At 40.2% G+C, this 22,802-nt stretch overlaps 2 protein-coding genes across 2 annotated transcripts in view; one reads left to right on the top strand and one right to left on the bottom strand.

The window, feature by feature from the left end:
- RB195_018522 (uncharacterized protein) overlaps positions 1-11,766 on the top strand; it is a gene marked incomplete at both ends in the record, with an annotated part of 31,624 nt that extends 19,858 nt beyond the window's left edge. The window contains 11 exons of the mRNA XM_064185995.1: positions 1,668-1,746; positions 2,846-2,967; positions 3,019-3,150; positions 3,415-3,523; positions 3,609-3,787; positions 6,197-6,348; positions 7,525-7,612; positions 7,691-7,858; positions 7,928-8,052; positions 10,986-11,137; positions 11,619-11,766. Of these exons, the coding sequence (XP_064041876.1) occupies positions 1,668-1,746; positions 2,846-2,967; positions 3,019-3,150; positions 3,415-3,523; positions 3,609-3,787; positions 6,197-6,348; positions 7,525-7,612; positions 7,691-7,858; positions 7,928-8,052; positions 10,986-11,137; positions 11,619-11,766 (1,454 nt within the window). The remainder of the gene's footprint in view (positions 1-1,667; positions 1,747-2,845; positions 2,968-3,018; positions 3,151-3,414; positions 3,524-3,608; positions 3,788-6,196; positions 6,349-7,524; positions 7,613-7,690; positions 7,859-7,927; positions 8,053-10,985; positions 11,138-11,618) is intronic.
- Positions 11,767-12,517: 751 nt separating this feature from the next.
- Positions 12,518-20,070, bottom strand: RB195_018521 (uncharacterized protein; the record flags this gene model as incomplete). The annotated part of the gene is made up of 3 exons (XM_064185994.1): positions 12,518-12,726; positions 18,994-19,095; positions 20,013-20,070. 3 exons carry the CDS (start codon positions 20,068-20,070, stop codon positions 12,518-12,520), a joined length of 369 nt encoding a protein of 122 aa, XP_064041875.1.
- Positions 20,071-22,802: the final 2,732 nt, after the last annotated feature.

Genomic DNA, 22,802 nt, shown 5'->3' with positions numbered 1-22,802 from the left:
GATTTTTCAGTCCTAACCTTAGAAATTTTTTTTCCTAAAAATGGAAGTAAACAAGACACCAAACCTTCGTCAGGAACCGATGGACATTCTGATGATCCTGAATTTCTTCCCCAGCAATTCTGTATTGATTGATTTAATTTTTGGCGTTGCTCGAAATTTGGTTCTGCTGAGTTGGTGTCTAACGTCTTAAATACCTTAATAATTATATCATGTTGAATATGTTGCAACTTTCAGTGAGGCTCGGTTAAAAACACCTCGTATGTTCGAGATATTTGTAGTTGGACCTCACTGAACTTTCGGTGGAAATTAATTAGAATTTCCTAAGATTTGGCTAATCTCAGCTTATGTTCATGTCTTTCAATTGTCATTCTATTTTGCGGCACACGAGCGTCACATCTTTTTGTAACTGGACTGTACCCAATTTGTGTTTCTCTGAAGATTTTAATGACTTCTGCCTCTGGTCTTCCGCAAAAAATACCAAGCAAAGAACAGCTGACGTCCCGATTTATGGGACGTACTTACTTCCCAGGAGATCTTATTGGGGAGCGTCGCCAATCTCAAAATAGCATCTCTCCGCTGCCTTTCTTCAATGGAACCAGTGAAGTACTCACGAAAAGCGGAGTTATTAAATTGGTGGCACGCTTGGAAAAAGCGCCAAAAAAACCTCCATTGGCACTGCCGGAGGTAATCAAAATCCTTGATGAGCCAAGAAAACCCAGACACAAATATGTGAGACATTTCACCAGCACCAAGATACTGGACAGTATATTTGGTCGAGATGACGGAAAGAAAAAAGTGGAGCCACTACTAGATCACAAAGTCGTAGTACAAACAGATGATGCAGATATCGACCCATTCGTAGAACACGCGCGACTCGGGTCTGTAGATAGTAAGTTGTGGAGTGGAAGGATAGCTGAAGAGCTTGAACCTCCCACTGTGCGTGGTGTTATCAGTGAACGAAAATCGGAAGGGTCCATTCGGTCAGAGACAACTGATGACGGGACGAAAAGCAAGTGCACCATCACCAATGAGCTCCTTGAGCGTTTTTCCTCGCGTAGGGAGTCATCACAACCTCGCTCCGCCTTAAGAGATATTTCGCAACGGTGTATGCAGCCGGACGAAGGAGGAAAGGAGCTCGCTCTCTGCTCTGTGGAACCTCACCGTGGAAGTCGCCTCACTTCGTGTTTGACCATACAGAGAAAAATTTTGCCTTCGAGAGATTCTGAAATCGTTGCAACATCAGCGGAACGATCATCTTTAAACAGAAGACGTCCTTTCACAACGATTGGAGGCAGCCCCTTGATGAGATGTGAGAGGAGAATGCTTCCCCCACGGCAATTGGAAAGGACCGCAACAGCGTTGGAGGGCAAGATCTTGTCTCCTCTGTTCGAAGACATCGCGGATCAACGAGATCAAGAGCAACAACAAAAAAGAATACGACGGTATTTTGGCAGTCATACGACTAACATCTATCAAGGAAGAAACGATGTCGCTCCAGATGCTAGTCCAAGACGTCATCTTATTGGCTTCCTGCATCGCACTAGTCATCTGTCGCTTACCAGCGAACTGAGTGCAAATGCATCTTTTTACCTCATTGGCGAGTACTTTATATTTTTTTATGGTCTAAACGCGTACTGATACATCGGCATTCACAATCTGTATTTCAGGTCACCGTGGGCGTCGCTTTGAAGACTCCACTATAGGGTCTGAAAGTGATGCCAGGATCTTCTCAGATGAAGATGACAGGTTCGTCTTGGTCGGTTTTCCTCTTTTTGAAAGAATGATGCTCTTTTCTCTTTTTTCTAAGATGAGTCATTATCGTTAATGTGCTGTGAATAATGGGATGGGACTGAGCTGGGTATAAAGACTATAGAAATCAATATCTAAGATGCGAAAGATTACTAAAGAATGTTTTGAAGACTTTACTGACTCTCCAGTTTTCTTCATTTAGATACCAACTTCCATTTGGTGAAAATCCTTCGTATTAATGGATGCTAGTAATTTTCATGACTCGCTATTTTTCATGCGAAGTTTTTTGCGTCCTTCCACTCATAGGTTGTAGCTTTATTGACGTTGCTAAAATGGTGGACTTTTTTCGTTCTCTGGGTTTTTAGGGCTCCCATCTGACGTGGTTTTAATCCCTGTATAGATTGCGACGGACTGGGATTAGTTCCTCCCCTTTTCAGCAGAAAATCTCCCATCTGGGCGTGACGGAAATCCACATCTGCCTCACTCTCCGATTTAGTCGCATTCTTTCATTGAATTTGGTTTAACTAAATGTTGAACGAGTATTGTTTATGAGCGGTTACACTACTGAAGATGACTTTGAAGGTAGTGATGAAAAAAAAACTATGTTATTCTTATTCCACCACTTCAGATTCGGAGGAGTTGTATGATATTAGAAAAAGGTGTTTTTCTGAAATTAATGTATGATGTCAGAAATTCATTTTGCTAGGTTTTCGGTTTTTGCTAAGGCTATTTATTAAGGTAGTAGAAACTATCTAGGAATAGAAACGTCTTATTTTTTTTTTATTTGAAACCTTTAATCCTCGCGCGAGTTACTTCAGTTCCCTAATATTTTCAGTCTTTTTTTATTTTTTGTGGTCTTTTATCTTGTTATTTAAAGTGTTAGTAGGAGGGATTCACGCCTCATAACTTTTTTTTCCCCAATCTTCGGCTGGTTTTGAAGACTTTGAGTGTACAAGTGCTTAAACCTTTTTTTTAAGATTAGCATCTGTTGATTTGTGAAACTTCTACTTCTTTTGACTAATTAACAAGTTGTTATCTCGCTAAAATGTTAAAAATATTAATTGGTCAGGGGTTTGCATGAGAAATACTAATTTAGAGGATCTACTGCAACGGATATCACGTCAGTTTCTCGGCAGCATGAAAATATATATAAAAAACAGCGAAGGAGGCGACAGTACCGGCGTCCGTCTAGAGCGTCCTCTTTTTCGAGTATTACAGGTAAATTCTTTCCTTTTTGCTAGGAGTGCGTTATAAATAGCAATTTTAAAGAATCTTCCATGAGTCTTGATGTTGACACTGTAATTCTGAATATGGATACCGTTAATTTCCTTGGAATCTCTATAGTAGGACAGAGTTCCGCTCGAGGGGACAATGGAATTTATGTGGCCAATATAATGAAAGGTGAGCGAGTTAGCAACTAAATCGGAAGTTCTTCTGGTGATGTTTTCGCCGTTTCTTCATCAAATCACCTTTCTGACGAGTTTCACGTCCGTAACTAAGAGTTCGGGATTGTGTACCTGATTGAGTGACACTCATTACCTATGTTATAGATTCGTTTCTTGGAATTTCTGACAATGGATTTATCGAAACTAAAAAACAACTAAAGTGTACTTGTGCCCATTGTGCAACATACCCCCATTTGCACCAAAGAGTTTTTGTTCTCAGGAGGTGCTGTAGCTTTGGATGGCCGGATAAGTGCAGGAGACATGATTCTGCAGGTCAACGATATATCGTTCGATAATTTCACGAATGATCAAGCGGTGGATGTTTTGCGGTGGGCCTGATTTAACCAAGAGTCTTTTCCTTTCAGTCTCTTTACCGTCATCTGAGTTGTGCAAAATGACCTTTAGTGATTCTAGGGACGCGGTTGCTAGAAAGGGTCCTATCAAGCTTACGGTTGCCAAATGTTTTGATAGTGGACCAAAGAGCTGTTTCACGATACCCAGAAATCACAGAGATGAGCCTGTCAGGCCAATCGATACACAAGCCTGGATTCAGCACACAAATGCCATGCGTGGAATGCCAAGCATACTGGAAGGTCAAAATTTGGTTATCAAAGCGCATTTAATATCCTCTTGTTACCGTGAAAAAGAAATGAAGCACAAGTTCTCTTTAGAAATTGTGACGGGAATTCTTCGAACTCTTTGTTTCATAGTGTTTACAACCAATTTTTCAGCATTCAGTCAATAAAGTCTTGGCAAAACTTCATGCATTGCAAGAACTAGTTAAGTGCAGTGATTCTAATATCTGAAAATGAACAAGATTTCTGTAAGAGCAGTCAGTAGGATGGGGGAACGGTAAAGAGGGTCCCGGCGGATTCTCCGCGAATGCCTCCCAGACATTACGTGTCCAGTGGATATGCCCGGGGGATACACGAACATATCTCGACGAGGTCACGCTCTAGTCGTTCATGGTGGCGCAGACAACCGTCTTAGAAGCTCTTTCAGCCATAGAGACGCAAAGAACTGCACAATTACAAGAAATATTTTAAAAAAAGAAGAGAACGGGAGCAAGTTTTTTCATATTTGGAGCTATTAGATGCATCCTTCGCTTATGTTTCACGTGGTTACTTCTCTTGCTTCTCCTACGATTGATTATAAATTTGAGGTCATCTCACATCACAAGTTTCCAGTGGAAGTGTATGATCCTCCAAAACTACTAAGTAGCTGGTAAATTATATCCTAGCCGGTGATCCAACGTATGAACAGCGATAGGTAAGTGGAGTCAGCTATTTAGGTAGCAACGAAAGTAAACCTCTTTCTCGCACCGGCGCTAATTGCTCTGCCGAGGCATGATCGAGGCATGGTCGAAAATCTGCCGGAACCTTCTTTACACGCACCCGGTAGGATGTCCGGCTGTGACTGCACGATTAATGGTTCGAAGCCGTCCTAGTGCCAACCAAACCTTTCTTCCCTCCAGGGTTTATAAATTGTTGCTGCCGATGTATCAAGCCAGTGCTTTTATCCTCGCAGACTTGTCTGGGAGGATAAAAGCGCAGGCTTGATACATCTGCTGGTCCCCCACAAGTCATTGTATAGGCCAATGCACGTTCACAACCCTCATGATTTCCGAATTCCGGATAAAACATGCTGACGCGCTAGCGGGTTAATTCGTAGAATATTTTTTTAGACTTTAGAAAGATTCACCTCTGTTTTGGAACATTTCTAAAAGAAAAAGTTGAAACAGCATCACAGCGCAAGATATTGAGAGGATTGGATTCAAGCCAAGTCAGTATAAGATTCTTATAAGATATGTAAAGTGTATAAGATATAGGATCCTATAAGAAAGTAAGCATTGAAAGGCAGCATACCACGAAATTGACGTGATACAGAAATCCCAGGGAAAGCGTAAAGTTCGGGTTGTGCGTCACTCCGTTCATTTTCCCCCTAATCGTAGTAAAAAAAAAACGGCGTAAGAACGGCGCCCATTCCTACGATATACGTTAGAATGTGCCCGTTTGTACACGCTCTGGTCCGCTCAGCAGCCTACTCATTGGTTGCGCTTGAAAAGGCTGCCGAGACCTGACAGATATTCAACCTTTTGCACACCAATTCGGCGCATGCACAAAGATGGCACGTTGTCGCCTGACTCTGCAATCTACAACCCGAACTCTACGTTTTCGTTGTGGTTTCTAAACCACCTAAATTTTGGGATACACTGCCTTTAAAAGTGCGGTCTGCGGGGTGATAGAGCGGCATATTTAAGTTATCGGTGGTACAGGCCCCTAATTTTCACATGTTATCGCACATAAACAACATATCACTTGTAACAGGCAGTGTTCTAGTCGTAAAATAAAAAAAATCTGTTCCAAGAATAAAGTTGCATTTTCCTTCAACCGCGAACAGATGAATTATAAGTAGTCGTTCTCGTCACGAGTCTAATTTTTGCAATGTTTAATGAACAAAGAATAATGAACATGTTTCATGTCAGTATGCTGATGTTAAAACGCAAAACTAATGTACTATTTTTGTAATATTTCCTGGTCACCACTTCTAAAGTTTAGATTCACAACAGTTTTTTGTTTACTTGTTGCACTTTGTTCACATACTTTTTCTTGATTGATTAAATCACTTTTTTCTATTTGGTCGAGATCAGTCTGTTTCCTCTACTGAGGAACTTCCGGCTACTACCATAGCTCACGGTCGCGTGAACGGGAGAGTCTGCCAGCTTTGTGGTTTTGTGGTAATCGAATGTTTACAACCGATCCAAAAATTGATCGTCTGAATAGCGAAGAAACCATCCATCATGCCTCTGTACTTCTTTTTCTTATTTCGTTTTATATGTTGGGAACAGCTTCAACGGATGTCTTTATTTCCAAGTACTTGTCTTCTCAGTATGTTGTGATGTTTTTTGCCATAATTTAGTTCTCGAGTTTCTCTTTGAGATCCATTTTTCATTTATTGTTACTTTTCTTGATATGTATTATTCTGGAAAACAACACTTCCAGGGTCAGAAGGAGCGCCAACCCCTATACCAGGAGACTGGCCTCATGGGCGACCGCCGAGCAGTTCCACCGTAACATCTACTGGATCAAATGGTCAAAATACTGTTGTAACCGGGCAGCACATCCGGTTAGATATACACACCGATAGAAAGAAGGTTTGTTCGAATGCGTCTATGTGTGTAACAATGAATAGCGTGACTTATTTGCTGTGGAAATATGTGAAGATAGTTTGATTTTCCTTTCGTGCAGAAATGAGCCTTATGTAAGAACTAGACGTTAATTTTACTTGCCGCTCCCTCGGTCATTAAGACTTGTTTGAAGTTAAATGTAGGAAGGATTGAGAAGTTGACCTTTCCGTATAATGTTAAGTTCATTTAGGATTAAAAAAAATAGTGTATAACTTAAGGAGCGATAAACGCTAAACTTTTTAATATTTACAATTATCGCTATGATGTCATCTTAATAATCTTATTTGAGGTACTTCTACTGTAATGTACTCATATGTATGATAATAATTTGGTGATGCACCGGAGTTACTCAAAAATACGAGATTGACCAAAAATCAACAGATAGTACATTAATCGACAATATTCTTTGTTCTAATTACAAATTATATAAATTTAAGGGTTGCTTTCAAGACGTTAAGAAGTGGTAAAGTTTAACTATCGAGAACATGAATATTTTCGGACCGCAACACTGCTGTGTAAAGGATTGAAATATTAACTTGAAATTTGAAGTCAGGTTAATATTTCAGTCCTTAGAAGGTTGAAATACTAAGCTGAGTCTAACCTTATGACCGTACATAAGCTTGCTATTCGTGAGTCTTTGAGGAATCAGGAGCTGAGTGAGTCAGGTAATGAAACACCCTTGCACAGGGCGAGACATAGTCCACATCGCCGCTTCTACTAAAGTTGGAAGAATAAAATGATGTAAGAATAAATTGAGGATAAAATACAACACTGAAAACTAATACAACCATTATTTAAGTAATGACAGTTTTGTATGTTTTTCTTTATAAAGAATAAGGTATCTAACGTTAATCGGTCTGTTTGGGGTGAGCCAACGCTTTCGATTTCAGAATCGTTTCATGTGCTCCGTATCTGGTACAAGTAGTGACTTGCAGGAACCACATTCCAGGGGCGTTTCGAATTATCGGGTTGTAAACGCATAATTCCCTTTGATTCTCTCCAAAAAGCTTAATACTGTGTGGCCCAGAAGTGTGGAATGAACCTCGAGGAAGTGTTTTTTGCATGCTTAAAATTCACAAAAGAAAGAATATTTTGTTCCTTCTTCTTTTTGGAGTCTTCGTATGGTTCAAGTTCTCTTTAAAGGTAGTTGAAGTGATGGCAATGCCCAATTCTGGTTTGGACATCAAAAACAGGACGTGGCTGAAGATTCCTATCCCCATGTCATTTCTAGGTGTGTATCTCTGCGTAACTTTTGTGACTTTTGTTGCCTAATCTTTCCTTTGTTTTTGGGATCTCCCCTACATTGCAGGCAAAGATCTATTGGATTGGCTTTTGGCTCATGTTGATGGATTGCTCGAACGAAAGGATGCTCGGAAATACGCGGCTGAACTACTCAAGCGGAAATTGATTGCACACGTTGTTAACAAAATTACATTCACTGAACAGTGTTATTATGTGCTCGGAGAAGAGTGCTCAGGTACCTAATTTACGCGAATTCCTTTTTACATAATTCCTTTTTATTGGCTTTGGATATTGGCAATTGCAGATTTCGCCCGTTACCGTGTTCATCCAGAAGAATTGGTTGCTCACCAACAACATAACCCTGGTCAGCAGCGAACGCAATGGACAACTGTGCCAGGAGGCACAGGATCAAAGGCCCCTGCATCGATGGTAAGCGATGCGCATGGGCGGATGTACGTCATGGATATCTGAGCTCCTCATTGTCCTTCCGTTTCGGCATTACCCCTCCTGTTTGCTTTTTGCTTGCTAGCGATTTGCAATCGTTCTTGAACACCAGCTATAATATGCTATCACATGCACGCTATCACTTCACTTTTTGTCCTGTTTGTCGAGTTCAAGTGATGTTGTGTTATGTACATATGTTTGAAGAGTTTGGCGAGCGCTCGATATATGTCTGCAAACATGACACTCGACCTTCCTCGCATATTGTTAGGGCTGTAACTGGGTGAATATAGGTTTGGCGCGGGAAGATGTTGATTTTCACCTCCTCCATTTGAATTATCCGGAAAATAAAATATGATCGCCGCAAATTGCAAGTCTGAGTTTCTAAATATTTGAGTTTGACTTCGAATGTCTCATTTATTTTCGTAATTCAGATATCCATAGCCATTTCTGTTCTATAAGATTCCGGATCAGATACTTTTGCTGAACTATCTTATCCTTTATTTAATGCTATGCAGTCAGTCCTAGTTTCTGTGAAGCATTTTCCACAAATTTCTCTTCTAATAGTTCCGTAGAGTGTAGTCACGTGGAAAGTTTCGATATGACCTTGTACTATATAAATAAAAGGGAAATAGCTCGGCATTGATTGAGATGGCAATCATTGTGGGATGTTCCGCTTCAATACAGAATAGTAGGGGCTCATAAACCTATGTGCTACCCACGGGATTAATTGCGGGCGCCAACCAATGATCAAGTCAGTCGACGGACCTCACAACACTGCATTACACCTCCACTTCCTTCATCTTAAAACAGGAATAGATGATAGATAGTTGTAGTTTCTGTGGGATGCGGAGGTACACAGGCTATTTCGGTGCAGCCGACAAGACAAGACTAGTTAGTTAAGTTATGACACCAAGCTTGACCAGTTGACCAATCTGGGCAGTGCAAAATGCAAAGAAATGAGCAACCAGAAAACAGCGTGAAGCCAAATTTTTGCTCGAAAGTTTGGCTTCATGCTGTTCTCTGCTTACTCACGCTACGAAAGGAAAGAAATATACTACATACATAACTACAAATATATCCATTACATTATTCTCCGTGACATGTCACGGTAGTACTCATTCATAGTGATTGTTGACATAACTACTAGATTCCAATTTTTTTAAAATCCAGCAGTACGTCATTAATTCTTTGTCGCGGATTCAGTCCCTCCTTCACACTTGCATTTATGTATTAGTATGTATTTATATGAGCAAATTTTGAAATGTTTCAGTTAAGTTACCTCTAGCCCCCCCCCTTGCTGTGTTATACTTGCACACTAGTTGGGGAAACTATTTGTAATAATTGTGGAAAGCGTACAATTGCAACTGTCGTCGAATTTTCTTACGTAGTCTCGCCTTAGACTTACAACTCATTTTCAAATTACTCCAAGTTACGGGATCTATTCTAATTGATAAATATTTACGCATTCCAGGCTGCGCATTCACCTACAGTACCTCTAATGCTTTTGTAAAAGATAGTCGTAGGAATGGCGGAATATAAAATGTTTCTAAACGAAAAAACGCTCTTTAATCGTGCAGATTGCACCGATACGAGGTCTTTTGTTCATAATGTCGCTAATCTTTTGATATATATATATATATATATATATAATATACATATAATATATATATTATATGTATATTATATGTATACTTAGTTGCAAGTGCAAAATGCTCATCTTTCGCACTCTCTTCTTCGGACCTACGAACCGCTCACTTCAGTTTCGGAAGTGTCCAGTTAGTATTTTTAACAGATGGAGATATTGTCCTTGAGATCTGATTCGAATCATTCGTTCTTCTGATGTTCATTGGATCTACTAAACATTCACTTACACTCGATATCCTGTACTTCAGGGTGTTCTGGGTACTTTTGTACCTACCTGTTTCTGCTGTGAGCTAGTTCTGTGTCTGATTTTGTGTTCTCCCCAGTAGCCTCGGTTTTCGTGAATTTTTTTTCCTTTCATTTTTCGTGCTGTCAAAGCATCACACTACGTCTGCTTCCTTATTTGCTCAAGATGTGGTTTATAATAACTGGATAAGCTGATCCCATAAGCTATGTTCCATGTTGATAAGTAATTTTTTTTAAAAGAAGATTTGCCTTACTTCTCTCAAGGAATCAGAGAAGGTTTTGAAATGAAAAGTATTTTCGAAAAATCTAATAAAATGAGTTTGATTATGTGCGTTTTCACAGTTTCAAGACTATTCTGTGATTTAAAATCCTCAAAGATACATACGAGACGTAGAGTGCTTCATGTACGCTGGATTGTACATTGTATATCAAAATCGAGAAGAGAATGTAGATAAGTCACTGAATTGTAAATGTTAGGAGTAGCATTCAACATGGTGGAGAAAAACTCGTCGAATGTATGAAATTGCGGGATAGTATGTGAATAATGGGTATCGCTCTCAGCTTTTGGTTACTATCGGCAGTGGGGAAAAATCAGCTCTTGACTTAGACGTTGTTGTTTCTCCTAAGAAAATGATATCATACGGAATTCGTTGTTGTTGTTGAATTTGTTTACTTGCTCGACATTTGTTGTTCGACAAGCAGTGTCGATATTAAGCGCTGCTGTAGCTGATGTACGCTATTTTTTGAGTGCAAATTGAATGGAAAAGCATTTAAATTTAGTTAGTTTTAGAAGGGGAAAATTCGCGGAAACTTGAGTAAAACGGATTACATGCAAACCCAAAATCTTTTGTTTTCAAATCTGATTTCATCATCTATGTCTGCGATCTCCTAAGAATGAGTTTACACTCTGCCATCAATAATACTCTTCTAATGAATATGTTGTCTACTTTGCTCCTGTTTATGCAATACAAAATTGTCTATCCCAAGCATTTGGTGCAACGATCTGCTGCTGTGTCTATGGTTTCTTTCAGGTAAGCGGGTACGCGTCAATGCCGGTCTCACCTTTTCCTCATTTTCCCGCTGCAGGTGCACCTATTACCCATCGTGCGGGAGGAGCTGACGTAAGGTCACAAGCCAGTGGTGGATCTGGAGAAGGGAGTGGTTCAGGAAGCGATCACAAAAGGTAGCCACTCGATTTGAATGAAACGTTTAGGTGAAGAGTCGCATCCGTTTAAGCTAGCTCTTACTGAGGACTGAAATTATTTCCCTCTTCGTAATTAACTAGCAAATCCAGAGCAAAGTTTGAAATACAGTATTTCATCTTATTTCTTTCTTTCCACTACTCCTTGTGATCCTCATAATTTCTCTTACATGTTCGTAAACCCTTACTATGGGATTAGTAGTTAGGGCTTTCCAAGTTGAACAGAAATGCAGAATTTTCCTTAAGATGTGCATTGGATGATTTCCAAGAAACTGATTAAAATATATTTCAAAATTCCCTATAGCACTATTCTAGGAGATATTTCCAACTAAACTGATTTAATTCTCATCGCTTTTCCCAGTTTTGAGTACCAATTTTTAAGGTATTTGCTTTTAACTCTGGTTCACACAGAAGTTTGCGCAGTGATTTTCTTTAAAGGTGGTAGCATGAATTTTATTTACAGGCACCGTCAAGTGGTAATTCCGGTAGCATCGTCAACATTGGGGACAACAACCAGGTTGGACGAAGTACCTTCGGATCTAGGTGCTAGTAGACAGTCTTTTCGTATGGCGATGAACCATCCCTACGAGTTTTTTGTTGACAATCTTTGACGACATTTATTGTGTTTACATTTTTATCGCCTAATTTCATTAGGAGCTCGCTCCAGAGTTTCCCTAATAGTTAGTTTTGAAAATCTTTATATTTTTTGTATGTTTTATTACTTGGTTAAGACACAATCAGTTTTCTCCTCTTTTCACGTATTCCTGTCCTTGGTTTTTTTTTAGTTTCCAGCACTTTTTCTACATTTAGCGTACATCTTGCTGTACATCATGTTTAGACTTTGTTATTTATATTGGCAAAGCTACTTTTTTTTGTTTCGGAAGGATAAGTGGTTTTGTGCGAACGCTCAGAATTCTAATTGATTTGGGTGCTATGTTCATGCAAATAAACCGTTATATTGTTGTGAGTGTTTTATAATCATGACCTACCTAGCGCTTGTGGAATTTGACGAATTAAGATGTACTGGTATTAAGAAGCGTTCCGAAAAGTTCGTAAATTGTTTTGAGCACCGTAGATGAGGATTCCTTAGTTTGTGGTCTGCTATAGCTTGGTATGTAAAACCGCTCTGGACCAATTCTTATTTATAATTTCCTATACTGAGCCTCGGAAGATTATTATAAACGTAGAGAGTCAGTAATAGTTGTGTGTCAATTTAATGTGTCAATGGAAAACCTCTAACGAATGCGAAAACGTGCTCTATTCTGTTGATCAAGAGCCTGCATTCTTTGATCACAGGGCGGCCATGTTGACAAATTAATCTCTTGTTGAACCTCGCAAACTTGCATCATATTCAGTATGTATTCATATTCGCACAATTACAATCAATAGTGCCACGATCAACAGAGGAAGCTCAGGGGCAGGATTACACATGTGTTGGTCGTTACACGTGAAACAAGTCCCCTTACCGCCAACTTTTTCACAGACGGAGATGGCTTGGTAGCAACTTTCGTTGGGAAGGCCAGCTGCTCTTGTGAGAAGAGATACTCCACAACCTCGTGCGACAAATTCCGCTGAAAGGGGCACTGTAAATATGTAGAAAAGTTGTCATTCAGAACCCTCAAAATATTTATTGTGTGGGGCCTACGGGGTAATGTGCAAAATTTGTTGTGCTTCTTTAGGACTACTGTAATAAATAAACATAATTGCAGCGAACAAAATACCAGGTTTACACGCTTGTCTTGGAGGGACAATCGGATGGCCACCGCTGAGGGCTTGCAATGGCGTTCACCTCTAATTAAGGCTCCCGTGTCACCAGCCTCTATGGCTGTCTGGGACCTTGTAAACCCCATTCCCTCTTGTCATCCACCTCGGTCTTCGCGTCACGTCAAAGAGATGAAAACTGCGCATTGGGCAGAGAAACAAAAGGAAGGTAGTGAAAGCGACACAGTAGATTAGGATACGAACAAGGCAAATTGAGCACATATTATAGAAAGTAAGAATACACACAATACACACATGTAGAAAACAAGGTGATGAACTAGATCTTTCTATAAAATCCAAAGGTATGGCATAACAAAGTGTGGTATACTGTTATACTGTTATCTGTTATGTTATGAACTACACTGACCTCCCTTTAAAGACTTCACACCTATCGCTATGTGTTAAAACTCTTTTATATTTCTTTTTCAACTAAAAATGTAAAGACAGTAACGAGAAAGTAAATTTTGTCGTCGAATGTCCTGTTATGTTATGTTATATTAAAATTATTCACATCAATGTTTTGTCAAATTTTGATGTAGATGTAGCATTTATATAGAACACATGTCAAATATTTTAATACCTGCTTGCAACTTCTATCTAATAACTTTTTGTATTATTCTTTAAAGGGATCACCCCACAAATCTAAGGTGGTACGGATTTCAGGTGGAGCATTCGTATACGGGGTGTAGATTATGGGGAGGAGGGTGATTCTGTTCATTTCTTCCTAATTGCCGTAAAAAACTGCCTGGAAGGAACGGCTTCGAGCGTTCCGGCGCGCTATTTTCCACAAGGAGTTCGATTGGAGCGCGCCAGCCCTGTGCGGCGCCGCATCTTCCGGGCCGTTTTTACGGCAATTAGGAAGGAATGTACGGAATCACCTCCCTCTCTATAATCTACTATCCCGTATACGAATACTCCACCTGAAATCCGTACCACCTCAGATTCCTGGGGTGATGCCTTTAGACACTTTTCTACTTTCTGCAGCGTTTTATCGCTCATTTTCTACCTATAAGAGTGGCGAACATACATCTTTGTATCTTCGGCATATGCCTTTAGGCAGAACGTGTGTCTGCGTTGGATGCCAATTTTTCTAAGCTAGTTGTGCAAAAAGTAATCCTTGGAAAGCAAAAAAGCAAAGAAGTATGCTATAATCAGTGAGATCTTCTAAGCCCATCTCTTGCATTCCGTAACCTCCAGCGGGTGATTTCCAGTGGGATAACGAAAATAACCACTTTCATCCACGTTCTAAACGACGTTCCGCTTATCTATTCTTCAACAACCACTTTACTTCATTTAATGTTTGAAAGACCACCATGTACCTTTTTTCTTCGATTCAAAAAGCGCATCGCAAATGAGTGGGGTGGTGGTATGGGCGGAGCACTAGTAAGACGTGGCGCAAGATGTGCTGCGATGCTGCCGCTCCGATAGCGACGCTGTGGGAACTGCGCGGTGGAATTATTTTTATTTATTATTTATTATTATTATTTGATATTTTGACAAAGATTCCAGTTCCCTTAGCAAATAGCGTAAGAGGAAATCGTACTGAGCACCAATCGCAGACTTCTCAAATGTAGCCGTCTGGTCCTGTGAAGATACAGCTATAATTCAACTGAAAATTTGCTCACATCAGCTTCTGTGTAATGATGGATGAAAAGTAGCACGCATTCTTTATCATAGTCCTGCTGTTTTGCTCCAAAGGCTCTAAGAGTACCAATAGTAGAGAGTAGATTTCTGCACATTTTTTTTTGTAATTCTGCACGATTAGCATATTTCGTAATCCCGACAAGATCTTTTCGGCCTACTGCATAGTTCCATGTGCTGCCAGCGCGTCTCATCAAAATTCAGTTTGTACAGTTTAGGTTTCTACTTCGCTTTGTGCATGATCTGCGTTCTACGTGGTCAGATTTTGGAATTCTGCTACCTACGACGAAGATTACAAATACATAGCTATTCATACACTTATGTGAAGAACTTAAGCAGAAATTCAGTCCCTAGGAATTCTAAAATACGCCTGGAAAACCTTAAAGGTCCCATCAGACCAAAATGAACCGCAGAACTAATTGAAAAAAGTTTGCTAGGACTAGATAGTCCCGTCCATGCTCTATTGCATGTAGACTAAGCGAAAAATCATCTAAAACCAGAAGACAGTTCCGTAAAGCTAGGTGGGGAAGTGCAACTGCGAGTGCCAGGGCTCACTTAGGGTGTGTGATGCCTCTTACCGATGCAACACGTCCGGCGCCTACGAGTAGGTCGCTGTTTTGGAAAGAAAAACAATTCTAATGGGTTATTGGTAGCCGGATTGGCACTATTGGATCAACAGCAAGTGAGCTTCAGATTAGTTAAAGGGAAGCTCATGAGAGAAAAGAAGCATAAGTGAGACGAAAAAACAATTGTGCGATGGCTACAAGGAATTGCTTTGCACCAGAATCTTGAGTTTTTAGTCAAAAACTGTGAACAGGTAGAAAGGATCCCAGGACTGCTAACGTTTGGCAAAGTTGTTAGTTTGGCAAAGTAGCTCTATAAAGTAACAGACGATGCATCCTCATGTGGTCCTTTGGTGTGGCAACTTTGGAATTGCTAGGTGACGCATAAGAGCGTATTATACATTTCTGGCATGTTCGAAACGTAAAAAAAGAACCTAAGATGAACATGATAGTCAATCTAGAACAGCAGCTTTGGAGCGAAGGGGAAGGGGACGTGGGCTAACCTCTTTGTGGTTGGAGACAAAATAAAATAAAATAGAATGAATCGCGAATGTAAGAAGCAAACATTATCACAGTTTACTAGGAAATATTCGCAGAATCCGTTAGAACAGATTGCTTCCGATATGGTACTTGGAATACATATTCAGAACTATGTACACTTCAAATGCAATATCACGAGATTTCCGTTGGTGGGATCTGCATGAGAAGATAGTCGTGTTGATGTTGTTCACAAGTGTGAGAACAACTACGTTCATTTCCCCCTAGAAATCCGAAAGCATGCAAGAGCAGCACCCCTCTGTGAATTTGTCTCTCCAACAATACTACATATTATGCGATGGAAACTTACACAGGGAAACTCCTTCGTCGTTTAGCATTCGCAAACCAACTACAATAGTTCAAATAAGTAGCAGAAGCGTCAATATCCACGGAATCGCAGAGAAGTTGCGGATAGTTTGAATGAGTCGCCGTTAATAAGTTGGGGAGACACAAAGGATCGTTATATGCGCGTTCTGGAGGGTGGCATTCAAGCGGATTTCTGACATTTATTTATTGATTACCTTACCTGAGAACACTCATGGGTGTGCCATAAACAAGAATAGGAGAAGACAGAAATCACTAGAACTTTGCCTGAAGTTTGTAGACTTTTTTTGCCTAGTCGTGTGGTAGATTGGCAAGTCATCCCAAAGCTAGAAATGATAGGAAAACCCCACGGAGGATCCTTTTCCCAAGCCCAGAACGTCAGAGTAGAACAGTTGTTGCCAGACTTTGTTTGACTAACTTGGCCCACAACGAACGAGGAGCCTCAGGGAAACGAGGGGACGGGCGGGGACGGGGATCTCAAGCGAAAGCGCTCACCAACTGTTCCTATCTTTGAACGGCTAACCAACACTAGGAGAGAATAAAAGTCAATATAGGGAGGAACGTAAAAAGAACAACTTAAAATGATGGAATTCCAGCCAGCTAGTGTCATGTGATATGCAGAGCTAGAATCTATTTCCATGCTTTTCAGTTTACCATTTACTTTTAATCGAACCCTGATATTATTGTGTTTTTCAGCAATTTTTCGCAAAGTGTGTTGTACTCTGCCAATCTTCTTATATCAATAAAATCAGCAACTTGAACTTTATTTTAACATGATCATACCGTTTTGGTACGTCACAAAAACTTCAAAGTTTTTCTCAACTGTCATTGGCCGGTCGTCTCTCCCACCATGCAATTCTCTCATAATATCGGCTAAAGAAATAAGATTACAGTTATGCCGACGAAGCTCATATCTTTAATAGGTGCTAGGCGAAGGCTAGAAATAAGTAGTAGGAATGAGTTTCATTGACAATGCTATGTTCAGTGTTTGTAACGCTATGTTCAGACTGGAAACATATATGGTCAGGTCAAAACGACATGAATCACGAGTGTAGTTGCGGTGCATTTGTGTACGCGCTCGAAACGGCACGGTGGAGGCAGCAGCTGGAACCGAGTTGGGACCGTCACAAACTGGAACGATTGGTGGTGCCAGCAAGGGATTCACTATGCTTCCAGCCGCTACGTTCCACCGAAGCGCCACCAGACAAGCCGAGTACGCGATTGCGTACGTGATTCATGTACTTTTTACTCGGCTATATTTGAGTTTGCTGAATTAGCTTTGGGACTTGGGCGGTAACATAGCACAACTTACATACTGAAGGTTATGGACATTCAACACTATCAGTTAACAATGCCAAGATAGTCAAGAAATTCTCGAAGTCCCCTTTGTGGACGGACCTGTGGAGATAAAAGGAAAAAAAAGTTGTTTGTGAGTTCTGCTCTATTGCTCTTCTTTCTCTCGGCGCATATATAATGTAGTAAACAAACTTCGGAGGAAATTTTCACGTTCGGAGGATTTTCAAGCACGGCATAGGAATGCAGGCTCATGTACACAGGACATGTCACATACTTTTCGCTACTGGGATATATCACCCCTAATAGTTAGGAAGTTATGTAAAACAACTTTGAGTGTATAATAGAAAATGTTGCAGCCTCATAGAACTGGTCTTGCCGCCTGGTCTTGCCGTGGTTTTGGAAAAGATCACCGCAGTCTAATTACATTTTGAAATCTTTTAATTACCATCTGATTCATCTAGCCCTAGCTAATTCCGCCACTGAAGCGTTTGCTTAGGAAATAAGTAGTGAGCGTTTTTATTTAAACTTAAAAATGCACTCAGAAGTAAAAAAAGTCCTGACAAAATGTCATATATCATTTGATAGAAGGTTCCTCATTCTACAAAATAGCAAAGCTTTTTTTTTTATTTTTCTGATTTCGCTTTTACTTGAAGTACCAAAGGGTACAAAACGCAGCATTTTCGACAGCACTTCTTTGGTGAAATAATCGATGTCAATGTTATATATAAGGTAAAATTGATGCAGTGTGTGGAGGAGGGGCAATGCATGAACGCATCGAACGCTGCTATTCTTTGCTCTGAAAAAGGGAACTGTGATCTCAAATATATATCATACATCGGTGATCAAATTACCAATATGAGCTAAGAAAAATTTCATTTTGAAGCGAAAATTATAAAACGAAAATAATGTACAACGCAGTCCTCGTTGTTCTTCCTATTTTTCCTAAAGAATTCCATCCATCGTTCAATATGTTCCTCGATGTCTATTGTTTCTTGCCTTTTTTCACGTGTTTTGGTCAATTTTTTGTCCTTTTTTTTGTTTTCAATACCTCATTCGATGCCCTCTACACGCTGCATGAATTTAACGGACACCTACTGCTACTGTTACTTTTTCACCTCGATTGAAAATAAAAAGCTGAAAACACAAGTCATTGTATAGGCCAATACGCGTTCCAAAACGTCAACTATTACGAATTCCAGTAAAACGCGTTGGCGCATCCCGAGTGAATTGATACGCCAGTGACTTTATCTGACTTTTACTTTTAAATCTATTAAGGGTACCTTAAGCAATCATTTATTATTAGGGTGGAATATACGGAAAAGTTGAAAACGCTCCGTTTCGCCCATTTGGCACTCCACTTTAATGACCTGAAAATAAAGACAGGGAAAAACAAAATTAAAAAAAATAACTTAAACACCTACTATAGCGAGAAATTCTCAATCAAGTGATGTGCGAAATCAATGCAATACGTTTCATTTCTTTTTGCATTTTCAATTCCGAAAATAAAAGTTAGTAAGCAAGATTTACTCCTGAACCCAGTATTTTGGCGATTAAAATAATTAATTGAATAATTAGATTTAATTTAGAAAAGAAATCAATCTAGTGATGGCGAGCAATCACTCACCTTGCATTTGTTAGAAAATACAGTGAATGAAAAAATATTTTTACACAAAAACAATTATGAAAGGCTAGTTCATGCAAAGATAAACGGTATACCTTGCTCCGCATCACAAGTGTACTTGAAGCATTCTAGTGTTTGTGCAGGACACTGTTTCGGTGAATATAACTTAAGGCCGCCCTGTTGACACCACAATCGGTCTAAAGCATACTCTTTTTTTTTCGAAATGAGTGCTAGCTAGCAGAGTGGAAACTTCCCGTCCTGAGAGTTTCCTCGGACTATGAGACCGCAAAAAATGATAAGTGTGAGAAGCCAAGTAGAAACCATAGCATAAATGTTCGAACTGCTACTGCTTTGAAGTTGTTGATAGGCACTACAGGCAGAGGCACTCGAAGGCGAAACAGCCGCGTCCAAGTAGATGCAGGGAAAGTTGGCAAACAGACGGATTAGACCCGGCGACAGTAGTTCTAAGCAGGCAGCCAATTCACTAGGAGACTGAAGTACTGTTATCTTAGTTCACTTCAATCTTTTCAAGGTGAACTTTGAAGATGATTAATCACAAAGCGATGGCAGTCTTGTTAGAGACAGAGATATGTATTTGACAAAGAAAGAGTTGCACTCGTCTGCAGATTTATAGGGAGTAATTGCTAATTTAAGCCCTAAAAACCTATTGCACAGATTGATTTGAGTCATTCAGAAGATCCATCCAATCTACCTGCTAATTTTCTCTTAGAAATCTGCATCATGGTTGGCAAAACAGGATACAAGCACTGAGTAAGGGAACACTTGTGGTTTCCTGACTGAGTAATCTGGAGTTTCTGAGGAAGTTTTTCAAATTATCCACGTTTCTCATTATACTGTCGAACATGAAAGTGAACTGAACGTGAAGGAAGAATAAAGAGACACTCCTGCACTAATGCAGCATTGATCTTTGCAGCTTCAAAAAAATGTTCTCTCATACAGTTCGGCTTATATTGTGTTAAGTCCTTCACTTGATAAAAACACACCCTGTGTTTGTTCTGAGCGTTTGCCTACGTCATTAGCTGTTTCTCTTCGCACCGCTTTGGATCTAGCTCTTCCTATAGATACTTTAGGATACCGGGCGCAATCCACAGACCACTTTTTGCAATTGTGTACATAATTGCCCATGTTCGACTGTCTTTGAATCTCGGCATGTTGAAACGTAGTTTTAACTGATTTCCTTGAGCTGTAGCCAAGATTGGTATCGATCTTTATTAAACAGCGGCTAAAGTTTCGGCGATATCGCCTTCGTCAGAGCCTGGAAAACTCAAAGCCAGTCTTGGCTACAGCTCAAGGAAATCAGTTAAAACTGTGTACATAATTGTCCACTGTCTGATGACATAGATTTGTTGATTCTTTGCTTCCTTTCATTCCAACCACAAGAGGAACTTGTCGTTTTACCATTTGCTAATTACGAATGACGATACGATAATCACTTTGAGGGAAGGCCTCGAATTTTTTACGCGATGAACTGATTTTTATCGGCTTTACTTCCTGGCTCAGTGGAGCCTTGCCAACTTTTATCGCAAATTACAAACACTACTTTTTCAAATTAAAATACGTTCAATCTGCCCCATTGACTTACAATAACAGATAGCAAATATCGTAGCCAGTCTACGTTCGTACATCTCGTTGCAAGTCGAGATTATATTAAATGACCCTGTCTGGCAACTGTATGTTGGTCTCTCCAAATTTAAAAGGAAAAAATCTATTAGGGGTGAGTGTGGCGCAGTCGGTTAGACGTCCGTTGTAGCCACACGGTCGAGGGTTCAAAACCGACAGAAGGCAGGGATAGTCAGTTGATCCTAAGGTACGATGTTCTCTTCTACTGGTAGCTACGAGGCCCAACAATAAACGTAGGACTTTCTTTTTTGGGTGGATAAGGCGTTTGAACAGAAAATCCACGAATTGAATTGAAAAAATGCGCGAGGGCATGTTCCACGCAGACCTTGTCGCCGAAAAGCATCATCCACGGACCACGTATATCACATGATAATCATCGCAGTCGAATACTCTCAGATTTGTAGGTTATAAAAGTAGATAGTCGATTATTGTCCCTGGTTAAACGTCTCGTAGTCGTCTAGTTATGTTCCTCATCATCAGTCGCTACAGCGCTGGTTATGTTGGCATTCCGTTTCCCAGTTCAAATGTGGTCTCGCAGGTTTAGTCTATCTCAATATTTTCCTAGTACAATGTGCACCGCAAGACTATTACAAGTGACATAACACCGTGGCAAGCCGTGGACTGAGCTAGCTTAATTCGCGTGAAGCTCTGCGCACAGGAAGCTACGTGTGATCATGTGACGTTTAGAATTGACCGAGGCGATGATCGAGTTTATCCTTCCTTAGAATTGAACACTGGCACCAGTATGCAGGATGCGTTTAGTTAGTTTTTACATTCTAATGATATTTTCGATTTTTATATCATTAAATTTCCCGAAATCCTAAAGCGACTGAAAGTCGATAACTGTGTTGTCTTGCTGATTGGAAGCAATTCAGTTTGGGAATGTAAACTAGAATGTTGGTGGCAAAATTATAGGTATGCAGGAAAGCATGTGGAAATTCGCTTTTTCGTCAATTTCAGGATTAGCTACACAAATGTCCTTGAAGAATTCATGTCTAAAAGCCGCATGTCTGAAAGCTGATCATCTGAAATTTTGCATGCGTGTTCCAGAGAACGAAGAAAATTGATGGAAGAATAAGAATGTATAGTAGAACAACGTATACAAGTCGTAGTCGACAGAAGTAGTCAAGATTGCGTTTTCATTAAATGCAAAGGCATCGGAGAATACTCTTTGGAGACCTATGATTATGTATTTACACTACTATGTCGTGCAGGTTTCCCAAATATTACAAAAAGTGGTGCAACTCAGTTCAGTGGCAGACCCCACCGCCCTGATAGGTGAAATAGCTCGAAGGAATATTAATTATAAATATACAATATTACAAAAAGAAGTAACTGTATTCAGATCGTTGCAAGGAAAACGTTTCCTCTTTCAATACCGAGGAAAAAGTTCGGGTTCGCATCTACGTAGACAAGGCCTACGCACCATTTGGGATGTGTCTCCCGCACTACTGATGATTCAACCAAGAGAACTGTCTTAGAAGGAAATTGTGTGTCCACTGGAACTAGACCGCAAGAAGAAACGGAAGACGGAAATGAAGAGGTTTGAGAAAGGACAAGAGTAATCCAAGGTGAGCCTATCCCCTATAAGAAAGTATTGCGGCGGAATGAAGAGGTGTTTGCCTGCCTTTAACAGTGTCAACGGGGTCGCTGTCTATTCAGCAACTGCGAAAATCCAGAGAGAACATTGCAGTAAGGGACTATTGGAGATCACAGACAAGATCACAGACGATCACTGAGGAACTTGTTAATAACAGGTAGTTTGTTCGTGATGTTCGATACGCCGATGTCTCAGCCAAATCCGTTCCAAAATCTTGTGCCTTATATGTAGGAATACAGCAATGTTTTTCCTGAATAATTCTTGGGTTCTCTAACAGATAACTTCCACCAACTCGGTGCCACACATTCGCCATGTCCAACTGCCGATGGATACTGCTGCCAGCGAAGAATCACAGACCGAGTTGGTGGTTCTGGTCAGTGTTCAAAAAGTGGGGAAGGATAAAGTCACTGGCGTATCAATCCAGTTGGGATGCGCCAACGCGTTTTAGTGCAATTCGTAATTGTTGAGGCTTTTGAACGCTTGCTATACTACAGTGACTTGCGAGGGCCAGCCGATGATAGATGACTTCTTGAGGAGGAAATTATGATAGCGTGTCTCCATGAATCAAGTTCTTTTTCGTTAACGGACGGTATCGGATCGATGATTTTCATCTCACTAGTATTATGCGGAGGGGGAGATTTTAGCATTGTCGCGCTGCACTTT

This window comes from Necator americanus, chromosome II (genome assembly GCF_031761385.1).
Source record: "Necator americanus strain Aroian chromosome II, whole genome shotgun sequence".
Lineage (NCBI taxonomy): Eukaryota > Metazoa > Nematoda > Chromadorea > Rhabditida > Ancylostomatidae > Necator > Necator americanus.
The sequence above is the reverse complement of the archived record's forward strand: the minus strand, read 5'-3'. Positions and strand labels throughout refer to the sequence as shown.